The 13,173-nt window shown below is 43.1% G+C and overlaps 1 protein-coding gene across 1 annotated transcript; it reads right to left on the bottom strand.

The window, feature by feature from the left end:
• Positions 1-836: 836 nt before the first annotated feature.
• Positions 837-2,377, bottom strand: SOD3 (superoxide dismutase 3). The gene is made up of 2 exons (XM_062636505.1): positions 2,245-2,377; positions 837-1,760 (listed from the first exon to the last, which is right to left on the bottom strand). Exon 2 carries the CDS (start codon positions 1,742-1,744, stop codon positions 1,019-1,021), a length of 726 nt encoding a protein of 241 aa, XP_062492489.1. The 5' UTR covers positions 1,745-1,760; positions 2,245-2,377; the 3' UTR covers positions 837-1,018.
• Positions 2,378-13,173: the final 10,796 nt, after the last annotated feature.

Genomic DNA, 13,173 nt, shown 5'->3' with positions numbered 1-13,173 from the left:
CCTCTCAGTAGCAGATGAATGATAGCCATGAGGTAATGTTTTAGTGTTTTCAGTGAGATGTGCTAAATTAAAAAAGCAAAAGCTTTATTGAGTGAGAGTTTTAAGGCTGAAAATTACTGGGCTTAAATCTTTTCACTGTCACTTCTCCCTGTCTGAACTGACTGAGTTACTGCCGCATTTTTGTGTGAAGAAACACACTCAGTATTTCTTGACTTTGAAAATAATATTTATGTCTGATCTGTTAACTCTGTCATCCCTGTTTAAGCAGCATCAAAACTTCCATATACAACTGTCCTGGTTGTATACAGATACAACAACAGCTTAGTTACTGTTAACAGGCACAAACTAGAGGCTTTAGGGACTTTTTGCCAGGGAATGATGATAAACTGGAGTATTTCCTGTAAGTCTGCTTTCAGATGTAAACAGTGTGACTTACCCATAGCCATGTAGACAATACAAAATAGTTAAGAAGTTGGCACATGTTTGAGAATAAAACTGGAAAATACAAGTAGAATAACATAATGGATCTAAAGTTTAAAAGAGAAATGTCTGTACTTTCCCTTGTCTTTAGGGGAAGTCCATTTTCCAGGTCTTGCAACACAACACCCAGCACTGCAGAAAGCATAGAAATGTTTTTACTTTTCAGATTGGCAGCCAAGTACAGGATAGCCTCCAATGAGAGACAATTTCTTACTTATTCATACTAACTTCTTTTTCCTTTGCTATTTAACTTAGGATCCCTTGCAGTGCGCAGACACTTTACAGACTATGGACCATACCCATGAGAACTCTTACTTACATGCAAGGGAATCTTTTTCAGAAAATAAATCACAATGTTGAGTTGATGCTGTTTTTATTGATGGGCTTACAGAAAGGATGCTCTACAAAGTGATACATGTTTCTTAGAGGAGCAAGTAAATGGAAATGAGAAGCCTTTTAGCCATGTATCTTGGTGGCCAGTGGCACAGCCCGAGGTGCTTTGTGTTGCCCACGCTATAGCCCTTGTGTTGATCTTCACTTAAGCCTGGTTCTGTGTTCTTTTGTTGAGCCCTCTCTTCTTCTTGTCTGTAACCTCAGGCAATTTCTCTTCCCACAAGTTCTTGTTGCACATCCCAATCACACAGCAAGCCAACCGCTTACCAGCATTTCCATTTTCCAAACTGGCCTTGTTGTTGCCCTTGCCCATGTCATCTTCCTGCTCGTGGATCACAACGGATCTGCCCATGATGGAATACGGACCAAACATAGTGGCAGAGAGATTCGGTTTGTATTTTCTGATCTTGCCTTCTTTAGGGAAAAAGTTGCCGAAATCTCCTGGGTGCCGGGGGTGATTCACACTAAAGGGGTTATAGTGTCCTCCTGTAGCATCACAGCCCTTGCTGAGATCCCCAAGCTCGTGGATGTGTATAGCTCTACCAGATTGATTATTATCCAGTGGAAACCCATCCAGGTAAAAAATGGCTTCTAATCTTCCAGATGAGTAATGCTGTCTGAATAAGACTTGTCCAGTCACTTGTGGCTTGTCAGCATCTATTTTGGAGCTGGGCTTCATTTCACAAGCGGCGTAAATCATCCCGTCGGTCTCATTACCAGGCATTACTGGGTAGAGCAAGTTCTGCCAGAGGTCGTTCACTTTCTTCTGTATGTCCTGAAACCACTCTTGGCTTGGATCAGTTTCTTTGTCTGTCGTGACCCCAGAGGCAGACACGGCGAGCCCAGTGACCAGAGAAAGGAGCAGAAGCATCTTGGCAATTCAGAGCCTGCAGAAGGGACAAGAAGCCACAAAGGATTAAGGGTGTTTTGCAGGTGCGTGGCTGGAGAGGAGGCTTGCAGCCTGTGGTGGGGCTGAGCAAGACAGCTGCAGCATGATCCCCACAGACTGCTGCTTGCTGAATCTGGAGCGTGATCCCCATGGACTGCGGCTTGCTGAATCTGCCTAATGTAATGAACTGAAACTAAAAATGCAGATGTGTGTTTAAACACACACAACTGACGCCTATGACTAAAAGAACTCCAGCAATTCTGTATTTTACTCTAGATCTTGATCTTAAAAACTGCCTCCGTTTTCTTGCAGGAAGCAAGTAAGCCAAAGAGTTACTACATCTGTTTCTGAGTTTGTATTGCGACTTTTCTCCTCCTACAGATTCCAGCAGGACAGTTTGCCAGGAGCCTGTTTCTGGTCCGTCTACTTAAGCACTAGTCAGGCATTGCAAACAGAAAGTAAAAACCCCACAGGCTGGTTACCTTGCCAAGCTGCCGCAGAACCCCTCAGTGGTCACTCTTTGCCTCTGCTCCCCTAAAGCGAGGTGCACTCAGCTGGAAATGCAGGGCTGTTTGAAGGTGATGCTCATGGGAGCTGCGTGTTCGTGTCAAAGTTAGGTAACGGGCTGAGGGGAGGCGTCACCCAGAGAACTGGGGGAGGGATGGAGGGAGGGAGCAGGGGGGAAAGTTTGAGGCACTCTTGTCTTGGTCAGGGTGAACAGTTTGTGCTGTCTCTGTTGGACTGTCAATCTGGCCCTGGGTCCCCACCGACATTCCAGAGACAAGGAAGAAAGTTACCGAGCTTTTAAATTAATCTTCCTGCTGATGACTTAATGTGCTTATCTAAGCCAAGTGACCTTCAACATGCAGTGAGGAGAGAGCAAGGAGCGTTATGAAGGCACAGCTGGGCAGTTTGCTCATGTATGTGCTGGTTGCCATCGAGCTGGTTTGCATTTTTATTTCTTCATTAGTAAAAATCGAAAGTGGTGTGTGAGCAACATAAACTGCTCCACATGGATGGGCACCAAAGTTTCTGTGCTTTTAAAACCTGAACTCAAACTGTAGGTGTCGAGGTACATCTCAGCGATGCTTCCCTGAAGTATTAAGGGCTAGTTAGTGCCTGCTGCTTTAGTCACCAGGTCATCCTCTCCCTTGAAGCCTTTCTTTCTTCTTTTTGGAGGCAGCAGGGATTTCATTCCAAGAGGAGAAGTGAGCAGTGCTGAGGCAGTGCAACATCAGGCTGAGGCACAGAGACTGTTTCCCAGAAGCTGGTTGGAGCCCAGCGAGTTCACATGCGCTTCATCGTGCCGTGAGCTGAGGAATGCTCCGCTCTCAGGGATGTCACCCTGCCTGCAGTGCTTCCCGCTGCTGCAGCTGAAATGTGGGCTCAGCCATCACCAGAGCAATTCAACGGGCTGAGGTTTCTGCAGAGAGAAAAGTGCAGCTCTGATTACTCAGGAACAATTCTCAACATGAGAAAATTGCAAAGAAAATTCTTTTTCCCAGTTCATGTCTCCTGCCAGCTGGGTAAGGAATGGGGCTGTCAGCTTCCAGAGTGTGCATGTTAATCTTGCTGGTGCTGTACACTGCATCAGATCCAAGGCACTCAGTTATCCAAAAGCCAATATTTTTCCTCTCTGTATGAGGGAGAGTAGAGTTAAAGGAATGTCAACTGCTCAGATCATTAGCCAGGGACTGGAAATAGAGTTAGCTTCTGCTTGGAATATTGGGATATTGAATGTGTTCCTTTAACCCTGGACTTCAGTTCCTAATCCTCGGACAGGATAAGCAGTATTTCTTTTCTTCAGGGTATTTATGAGTTGTTCAAATCACTGTGCTCATGGGAACCATACAGTGCTCAGTGAAAGCCAAACTGTAAGCCTGAGAGCCAGGACTGCCCATCACCCCAGCTCTGCCTCCCGTGCAGCTTTTCCCAAGCTCACTCACTGGCAGGCTTAGAGTTGGGGAAAGCCATACTTGTGGCAGGGTGATGCTATGAAATTTTGTGGGTTTAAAGCATTTCAAAGAAGTAAAATGTCTCATAATCAATCAGGTTTTAGGAGTGTATGCAAAACTGTTCAGCCAAAACGAGCAAGTGCAAAGGGGGGTGGTTTCAGTTTGTAAAATGCAAGAAGCAAGTGCCCAGTCTGGGTGCTGTTAGAAAAACTATGACTTAGCACCATAAACCACTTTTTAAGGGGACACAATGAATGGAAGGAAGAAAGGAGTATTTTTCATGGTTTACTCCCTGAGTCATAAATTAGTGGACTGAGTTTAACACTTCTACAATGCAGTTTCTGAGTCAGTGGTCAGTACCCCAAGAAGATAGTTGTAAAGCTTTTAGCTGAATTATAAGAAAGGGGGTCAGAATCGTAGCTGGTTTAAATGATCACAGTAAATGCTGCAGACTTCAGTGGCATTTGTGCTGTTTTACACCACCTGGGATTCTGTCGCTGAAAAAAACCCCACTTGCTGCAGAGCTCTTTTTTGATGTACTGCACATGTGGGATGGACGCAGAAATGCAGAAGGGTGTAAAGGAGACGATCAAGGGGACAGAAAGGACTGCAGCGAAGCTAAATGATGTATTTGTAGTGCTCTGCACCTCAGAGAGTGAAAGGGAAATACTAACAGTGGGCTGCTGTCGGAAAGATGTATTCTAAAAAGGAGAAGGGCTGGTAACTACAAGAAATACAATTGCCAGGGTGATTTGGCATTCAGTCTGGGTCTGAAGGATGGTCGCTAAGTACTAACCAGGTGTATCATTAGAATCTGTTATTACTCACTGCCTATGTTTTGGTGTTCTGGTTAAGAGAGGTGCTGAAAAACCAACAGCCTTTAAAGCAGACAGCGGTGTGCTGATTTGTGCTGCAGTAGAGTTAATTTTCTTTATATTTGCTGGGGCCATGTTTTGGATTTGTTCTGTAAACAGTGTTGATAATCCAGGGATGTTTTAGTTACTGATGGTGATGGGCAGTGCTTACACACAGTCAAGGCCTTTTCTGCTCCTACCACCACCCTATCAGTGAGTAGGCTGCAGGTGCACAAAGAGCTTAGAGAGGAGACAGCCAGCACAGCTGACCCCAACTGACAACAGGGATACCCCAGACCATATGGTGTCATGCTCAGCATACAAAGCTGGGGGAAGAAGAAGGAAGGGGATTTGATGGTGTTTGTCTTCCCAAGTAGCCATTATTTGTGATGAATCCTGGGGATGGCTGAACACCTGCCTGCTGATGGGAAGCGGTGGATGAATTCCTTGTGTTGCTTTGCTTGTGTCCACAGCTTTTGCTTTACCTTTAAACTGTCTTTATATCAACCCATGAGTTTTCTCACTTTTACTCTTCCAGTTCTCTCCCTCATCCCACCTGGGGGCAGTGAACGAGTGACTCTGTGGGGATGAATTTCTGGCTGGGTTAAACTATGATGAGTGGTTAATAGGAGGAAAGCCCACAGTGACCTGACCATGTGCTTGTACTTGTATTGCAATGCTTGTTTAAAAAAAATACCCTTGCTTTTGTCCCACCTGTACAGGACCATTGGATTTCGTGCAATATCCTGGAGTCTCCTGGCTATATGAGACCACATAAAAAAAAAAACAAAACCTAGATATAAGTTTTGTTTATGTCATGGGCTTTACAATGGACTTTACACCACACTCCTCTCACAAACAATCAATGCTATGACCTTTGGGGTTGGTTGGTTGGTGGGTGGGTTTGTCTTGTGGTGACATCATCCTTTTGCATCACCCTGCTGTTCAACTTCACATCATTAGATTTGTCCAATGTAGAGTTAAACATGATGAAGAGCATCCTTTTGTAGCAAGCGGTAGCCTTGTTTTGTGTCTCCAGCACTTGGATCTGCTCTCAGTGATTTTATGGTAGAATGATTCTCCATAAAAATGACACCCAGGGAAGGCAGGTTTTATGTCTTCTGCAGTGGGAGATGGAGCTGACTGCTTTTCTCCACGTATGGCTGAGGCTGAAGCTGTTAAAAGAAAGGGAATGTTTGTAGCCTCAGGGAAGCAGAGTCCAGCTCTTCAGGACCCTCATCTGCTCCTTCAGTTCAGGGCACTTTCAGCCGTTCCTCAGCCACGGTCCTAGCCTCTGAGCCTGTTATGCTGGTGGCTCATCAGGCAGAACCAGGGGCATCTGGTATTTGTTCATGTGTGTATTAGAGACTGCAGGGCACCAAAGCTTCCTCACATTGAGTTAGGTGTGGTATCATACATGCTCTGCACAGCAATTGCCTGCAGGCGCAGCACCAGCCTCAAGTGACACCTGGCATGTCCCGGTACCTGCCCATGGGTCTGCAGGTAAAGCCTGCAGTTCTGGTTTTCATCTGTAGAACTTCCCAGTTAGGCAGGATTTAAAAGCAGAAATGCTGTCAGTGTGAAGGTGCGATAGCTTTGGCTATTTACTGCCTGTCCTGTTGTCCAACACAGCACTGAGCTCCAGTGCTCGAGCGAGAGGGGCTTCATCCTGGACATGAGTGTTTTCAGCCTGCACAGTGAGCATGGGGCTGGCACTGGGCTGCAAACAGCACCTCATCCTGCAGGAATCACGGTGGAGGAACTTGTTTGCAATTGCTTTAAGGAGAAAAAAAAAGAAAAGAAAATGGAAGGTCTTGCTGTAGCAAGTGGAAAAATCTGTCACTGGTCTGGGCTTATCCTTCCTGTTTATTCCTGTTCCTTGACTTGGTGTTTCTATTTAAAGAAACAGAAGTATTTAGTGCCTGAGATAAGCATCCATTTATAATATTCTTGCAAAAGAGCTGTACGTATTTCCAACTTTTAAGGGCATTATCCATTAAAAAATCAAGTTAAATAAATATACAAAAGGGAAACAGCGCTGTTCTTGCTGAGGAATAATTTCTCTTGCAAATAGAAGACCATGCAACTGCCAAACTATTCTAATCAACCAATCTGAAAAATCTGTGAAATTCTTCCTCTTTAATAGCTTGAGAAGAAATCATTTTGTGAGAGTGAGGGAGAGATGAACTGTTAGTAAGCTATTTGAGAAAGCTGCATTCAGAAACTCATTCTTGGTCTGTCAACCTAATTTAACAGAATTTCAGGTTCACATATGGATATAAAATATAAATATAGAATCATACAATCATAGAGGGGTCTGGGTTGGAAAGGACCTTAAGATCATCAAGTTCCACCCACCCTGCCATGGGCAGGGACACCTCACACTAAACCATGACACACAAGGCTCTGTCCAACCTGGCCTTGAACACTGCCAGGGATGGAGCATTCACAACCTCTGTGGGCAACCCATTCCAGTGCCTCACCACCCTTACAGTAAAGAACTTCTTCCTTATAGCCAATGTAAAATTCCCGTGTTTAAGTTTGATTCCGTCACCTCATGTCCTATCACTACAGTCCCTGATGTGATATGTAATGTAAAAAGGAGGGATGGAACTCAGCTATTAGATAGTTTGGGTTATTGTTTATGTTTGCATTAATTCCCTGATCCTTTATAAAACATTTATCCTTTCTGCTGCATAGCATTAATCTGAAGAGAGATTTGCTGTTTGAGGGGCGACAAGAAATGCACACAAAACTTTCCTCAAGTTCAGTGTTCAATGGCCACACATGGAAATACCTTGATTTCTTTTCATTTCAAAATGCACATTGCACAGATTATTCTCTTCCTTGCAACAGCCTTGTGCAAAATGTACCAACCGCCCTTCCCTCTTCCAGCTAAACAGTTTCAATTCTTTTAAGTTTTCCTCCTAAGTTTTGTAGGCTCCTATATTGAGTAGGTTGCCTTTTCCTATAGATTGTGCACCTCTTTCTGAAAGAGAAGTGCACAAACTTCTCAGCTGACCAGCATGGACTAGTACTGCACTTGTCTCACAGACTATATTACTCTCTATATCATACTGTGATCTTTGCCTGATCCTTTCCTGCAGAACTGCTGTCTATGCAATTGTTTCCATTTTATGTTTCTTCATTCCTGCCAAGTATGGGATTTTACCTTTGTCTTAATTCAATTACCTCCTTTTTTTATTCCCCCCACCCCTTATTGTTTCTGCAGCTTGTCACGAACATTTTGAATTCTAATCCTTCCCCACAGTGTATTTACAGCCCTTCCAGCTTGGTGTCAGCTGTGAATTTAATCAGTTTACTTTTTGTTCCGTTATCCAAGTCATCAACAGAAGGGTTGAATAAAACCAAATCACAGATGACTTTCTGCACCCGAGGCAGGCTGTCCTCCCCCTGGGAACGGACTTGTTTCCAGACTGGGTGCAGATTTCCCACAGACTCTGTACCTGCTTTATAAGGATGGGATCAAGACCATTTCTCCCCCCAGTCTATGTGTAAAAATGCCACATGAGGTAGTGGTTAAAATATTCAGAAAAGCAAGTAAAGCCAAGATAAACATCTATTACTATTTCTGTATGCAAGGCTGATTATCCTCTCTTAGAAAAAAACTTTAAAAGTTCCTCAGGTCTTTTATTTATTCCTCTTTCTGGCTTTCAGGTGGATGCAAAATGTTTGCCTTTTTTAGTGGGTTTTCTGTGGCTGTGACTCCTGGATTGAGCCTCACCTACCCTCCCCGAATCCTCAGACTTCATGGGAAACAAAATCATTTACTAGCTCTATCTCAATATATCTGCATTACCAGGATTCCCCTGGAACAACCAAAATGTTTTTGAAGTGCTGCCTGACACTAAGTGGTGTCTGAAACCTCAGGCATCCAAAACCCAACGAAAGCCATCTTTTACATGCACATCCCCACACTGTCTCTCTCCCTTCTGACAAAAGAGTCAATGGGACCCATTGGTTGTTAATGTTACATCAGCTATGGAAGCAAAGATGAGGTTAGTTTATGCTAAGTAGATCAAATACATTTCCAGAGGTTCACATTTCTGACCCTCTTACTTCTTGCCAGCAGCATCTCCTTGTGAAAGACTCCCAGTCTGTCCCTGGGGGGGGGACCCCCATTCCGGTTGCCAATACCATAAGGCACAAGCACCAAACCAGGAAAGCTATGCCTGTTCCTAAATTTGCATTTCAATGTAGAGCCATACAGGCATGTCAGGTAATAAAATAGTTTCTTTACAACCTCAGCAGGATCTTGGTGCCCCCATGTCACAAACAAGAAGCCTCCCATCAGCACTTGACTTCTTGCAGGCACCAAGGGCTCTGCTTTGCACAAGAGCAAGCTGAGGGCAACCATGCTTTATGAAGACAAAAGGCCACCTGGTTTTGACAGCAGACAGCAGCTCCTGCTCTGATAGGAGCCCAACTGCAAATACTGTGTGTGGAGGTCAGCAGCTGTGGAAGGCAACAGCCCTGGGCTGTTGTGGGAGTCAATGCTCAGCAGCATCTGGGAGGCTCCTGAGGAGGTTCCTTGTCCTTGAACACTGCAAGGTGCAGGAAAGCAGGTTTTGTTCCTGGAGGTTTTCTCAAAGCAGGTATTTCACTGCAGATGTTGTGATATGCTACTATGGTTTATATATATAAAAAAGTATAGTTTATTGTTGGATATGCATCTCCTTTGAAAGCTGTGCAGTGTAGTTCAGGGCCTGAACCTCTGAGTACTTTTCAGAGCAGTTTGTGATGAAAGCCACATTTGATTGTTTCAGAACAGCAGGAAAAAACAAACCTCAAAAACAAGCATGCTTTTTTAATAGAGCAACAACTGTTTTCATGGTAAAGTGGCTCCCCACCTTTTTAGCCATGTTTATTCTAGTGGGTTGATTTTTGTAAGCATAACTGAAACCCTGGGAGACTAATAAAGTTTAACAATGTGTGTTAATTATATCCACTTTTGTTGTCTCAGTGAAAAAATGGGATCCTAAATCCTATTTACAAGCTGGAATTTCAGAGGTTCCAACCCCTCATCTGACTTTTGCATCTCTTAGTTTCATGCAGCTTCCATAAGCCTGTGCACATACTTAAGTTCCCCTGTGGAGAATGGTTTTGGAGATCAGACATTCGGGGATTAGGAACACAAGAGGTTTTCTTTACCCTGTTTAAAATCATTTTGACACTTTAGTGTAAGTCATTAAGACTATTTTCTTGAACAGACGAATGAGCCACAGTGTGGGTGAACCATTTTTAGGAAAATTAAATAAAACCATTTTAATTTCTAAATGATTCACCTTTAAGAGTTTTAACATAAATACTTTGCACACTCGGAAGCTTCAATCTGAGGTAAATGTTTCCCCCTGAATTCTTCCTAGGAAGGTGAATTCCCAACCAAGTAAATACTTGAAGTCAGGAGGGACAGAAAGTAGCAATGGTCACTTCTATCTGAAGTTGTTCTTAGTATTGTTTATATTTGCATTTGCTTGCCTTATTTTTCCCCTTTTCCCTTTATCTGTGCATTAGAACAAAGTTTCCCCAAGTGGAGACAGGTTTTAGGATCTCCACAGAGATGCAGCTTGGTTCTCTGGATTCTGATTTTGGACCAGGTGAATTCCATTGGTTCCAGCCCAGCAGCACAAAGGATTCAAGCACCACTGAAGCTGGGTGTGTGGCTCTACGAAAGCAGGATGGATAGAAGGCAAAACACATGAAGGGACTGTATTTTTACCAGCTCCAATGTATGCATTAATAAGCAAGACTGAGAATGCCACCTGCTTGCAGAAAGGTTTTCAACTTGCAGGGCATGGAGTTCTTAATAGTATTCCATTAGATATAATGAGGTGTGCTGGTGCAGATTTCCCCCATGAAGTTAGTACACATTTGTACAAAATAAGGCTCCTGCTGGGGTGTTTTATGAATGTGAAGTCTTTCAGTTCCAGTTAAATAGGATAACCAGCTGTTTTCCAGGGCACACGGAGAAATCCTTGGGTTGGTTATTGCTCCGGCTCTCAGCATGAAGATGCCTGCAAAAAAAGGAATAAAAACACAGAAATATTTTACTGTGGCCTTCTTGAAGGGAAAGCAGGCCTTTGAATGCATCAGAATTAGTTCTAATAGATGCAGGGAAAAACAAACAAAAACCAAAGAGAAAAATACATTTCTTTGTCCTTTCATTTTGTTACAAACCTTCCTTCCGTCTTCAGCCTCCAGGTTTCCCTCCCTTGTCATATGTTTTGTTACTTGCAAGGCTTTATCCACAAAACCTGCTGATGCTATGAAAATTGGGGATGATAAGGTTACATAGTACATGGTAGAAGCCAGACATAAATTGGATGTATTTCTTAGAGGATTACTAAATTTTGTTAACAGGAGTGTGCCTGAGTAATTCCACTGGAAGCTCTGCTGTGCTTGTTATGAAACATCTAATCCCGAGGCAGATACAGAGCAGCTCCTTAGCAAGGTCCAGCTCTCTAATCAGGCTAAGGTTAGGTCACTTTTGTAATGTGTAAAGCTAGATGATTAAATGGTATATAATGGTTTCACTGGAAAAAGTGTTGTGGTCATGGCAGGAAGTATCTCACCTACCACAAAATGCCAGTATCCCAATGTCTTGTTCACTTCAGAATCCTTTTCCACTGCTGGCACACAATATAGGCAACAAAATAAAATCAGCATATGAAGCATGGGCTTCAATGTTAATTTTAAATATAGTGAAAATATCTAACACTTTCTGTAGCTTTTTATAGCTTGCATATCCTTAGTACATGACACTAGGCCCTTAAGAAAACTTGCTGCTCCTGAAGGCATGAGATTATGGCGACATATAACTAACTTTCTTAATGTCAGTACATTGGTGTGTTTGTGAGTGAGGGGCTAACTCAAGCTAGGGAACCTGAAGCAAGAAATCAGAGGAGAATATCAACACTAAAAAGCGCCAGAAAAGACTCTGATCTTAGAGCCACCATTTTCTCACAGTGATGAACCTGTCTAACTAAGGCCACCCAGGAGCTACTGAGCAGATAATTTTTACAGGCTCTTCATTTAAGAGTAAGGTGAGCCAAGACATTTCCAGAAGCTTCAAGCATTTTGCATTATGACTTGTACGCTGCTGTGGTGGGGTAACCCCAGTGGGCAGCTCAGACCCACTCGGTTGCTTGCTTGCTCCATCCCCAGCAAGGTGGGAGAGAGAATTTGAACGGCAAAAGCAAGGAAATTCATGGGTTAAGACAGTTTAATGGGGTGGTGGTAGGGAAGGCAAAGACAGTACAGGATGAAAAAGCAATCACTCCATAGCAGGAGACCAGTGCCCAGGAGTCCCTGTGTAATGGCGACTTCGGAAAAGCTTCAGCCCCTTAGTTTATTGCTGAGCATGAATTCACATGTTATGGAATATCACTTTGGTCATCTGCTCCCAGTCTCTTGCCCTCCCCAAGGCTACTCACTGGCAGGGCAGTGTGAGAAGCAGAGGCGGCCTTGATGCTGTGTAAGCACTGCTCAGCAATACCTAAAACAGCCCTGCATTAGCAATGCTGTTTCGGTCACATATCCAAATCACTGCACCATATGAGCTACTAAGAAGGGATTTAAACCCATCTGAGCCAGACACCTGCAAGGCTGGATGCTGGCATAGCTGTGTACTGGAAAGGAAAAGAAGAAACATTTGTAAAAGTCACAGCTAATGTGGTTTGCAATTCCAAGAGTAAGGTGAAAGGTATTCAATAAGGACTTTGTTTTGTACTTCCAAGTACACCTTACTTTCTGCTACAGAGCTGAATTACCACTGGTGTGCTAGCAAAGGCCACTTGATTTGTCTGAACAAACTCCTAATTGCTTAATAAATCGCTCAAAAAGTTATTTGGTGAAGTGGCAAATTGTTAACTGGCTGGAGATTTAGCAAGCAGCAGCTGTTTCATACTAGAAACTTGACTGGGAGAACTGGCCCAAGAACACCCGTGTTCATTGCCAGAACCATGATTTTTCCCAAGTTTAAAAGTTATTCCCCACTTGTATCCACAAGGAAATGGAAAGTTTGGTTCAATGTAATATAATCTTAGAGTGTAATTAGTGTCATAAATGACCATTTGGTATTTATATTATATTTATGTATTTCCTAGCTGTGAATTAATCATACAGGTCCTGTTCCACTCTGAATCTATTCATCAATTTGAGTTCTTGTGATTATTCAGTTTATTAAAATCCAGTTCTATGTTTCTGCATGAAAGATGAATATCTTTTGCCTTTGTTATGGATATTTATGCATGTTTCTGACGAGATCTGAGATGGCACAGTAGGGTTCTTAGTTTATCTTCTGATTTAACGGATAATTTTTAATTTCAAGATGGCTCTATCAATATCCAACTGGGTAAGGATTTTGAAATCAGCTTTAGGAGAGTTCAGCTAGAATTCCACTACAAAATTCAGATTAAAAAAACCCATTGCATCAAAAGGTAAGGATCTCTATAAGGCAGAATAGAGCATACACACTATATGTAATTACATAGTCCCACTGTTCCTTATTATAGCTATATAGTCCCCTTTTTCAGACAACAGAAAAGGATCTCTGTATTTTGAACGCTTCTGGTGTGGTGTG

This window comes from Pezoporus occidentalis, unplaced genomic scaffold (genome assembly GCF_034315485.1).
Source record: "Pezoporus occidentalis ecotype Australia unplaced genomic scaffold, CSIRO_AGI_Poc_V1 ctg48, whole genome shotgun sequence".
In the NCBI taxonomy this organism is placed as follows: Eukaryota; Metazoa; Chordata; class Aves; order Psittaciformes; family Psittacidae; genus Pezoporus; species Pezoporus occidentalis.
Note: the sequence above shows the minus strand (reverse complement) of the source record. Positions and strands in the feature narration are given on the sequence as shown.

What these genes read in the sequence shown, in the direction of transcription:
- SOD3 (XM_062636505.1), bottom strand. Translation starts at nt 1,744, where the DNA reads ATGCTTCTGCTCCTTTCTCTGGTCACTGGGCTCGCCGTGTCTGCCTCT.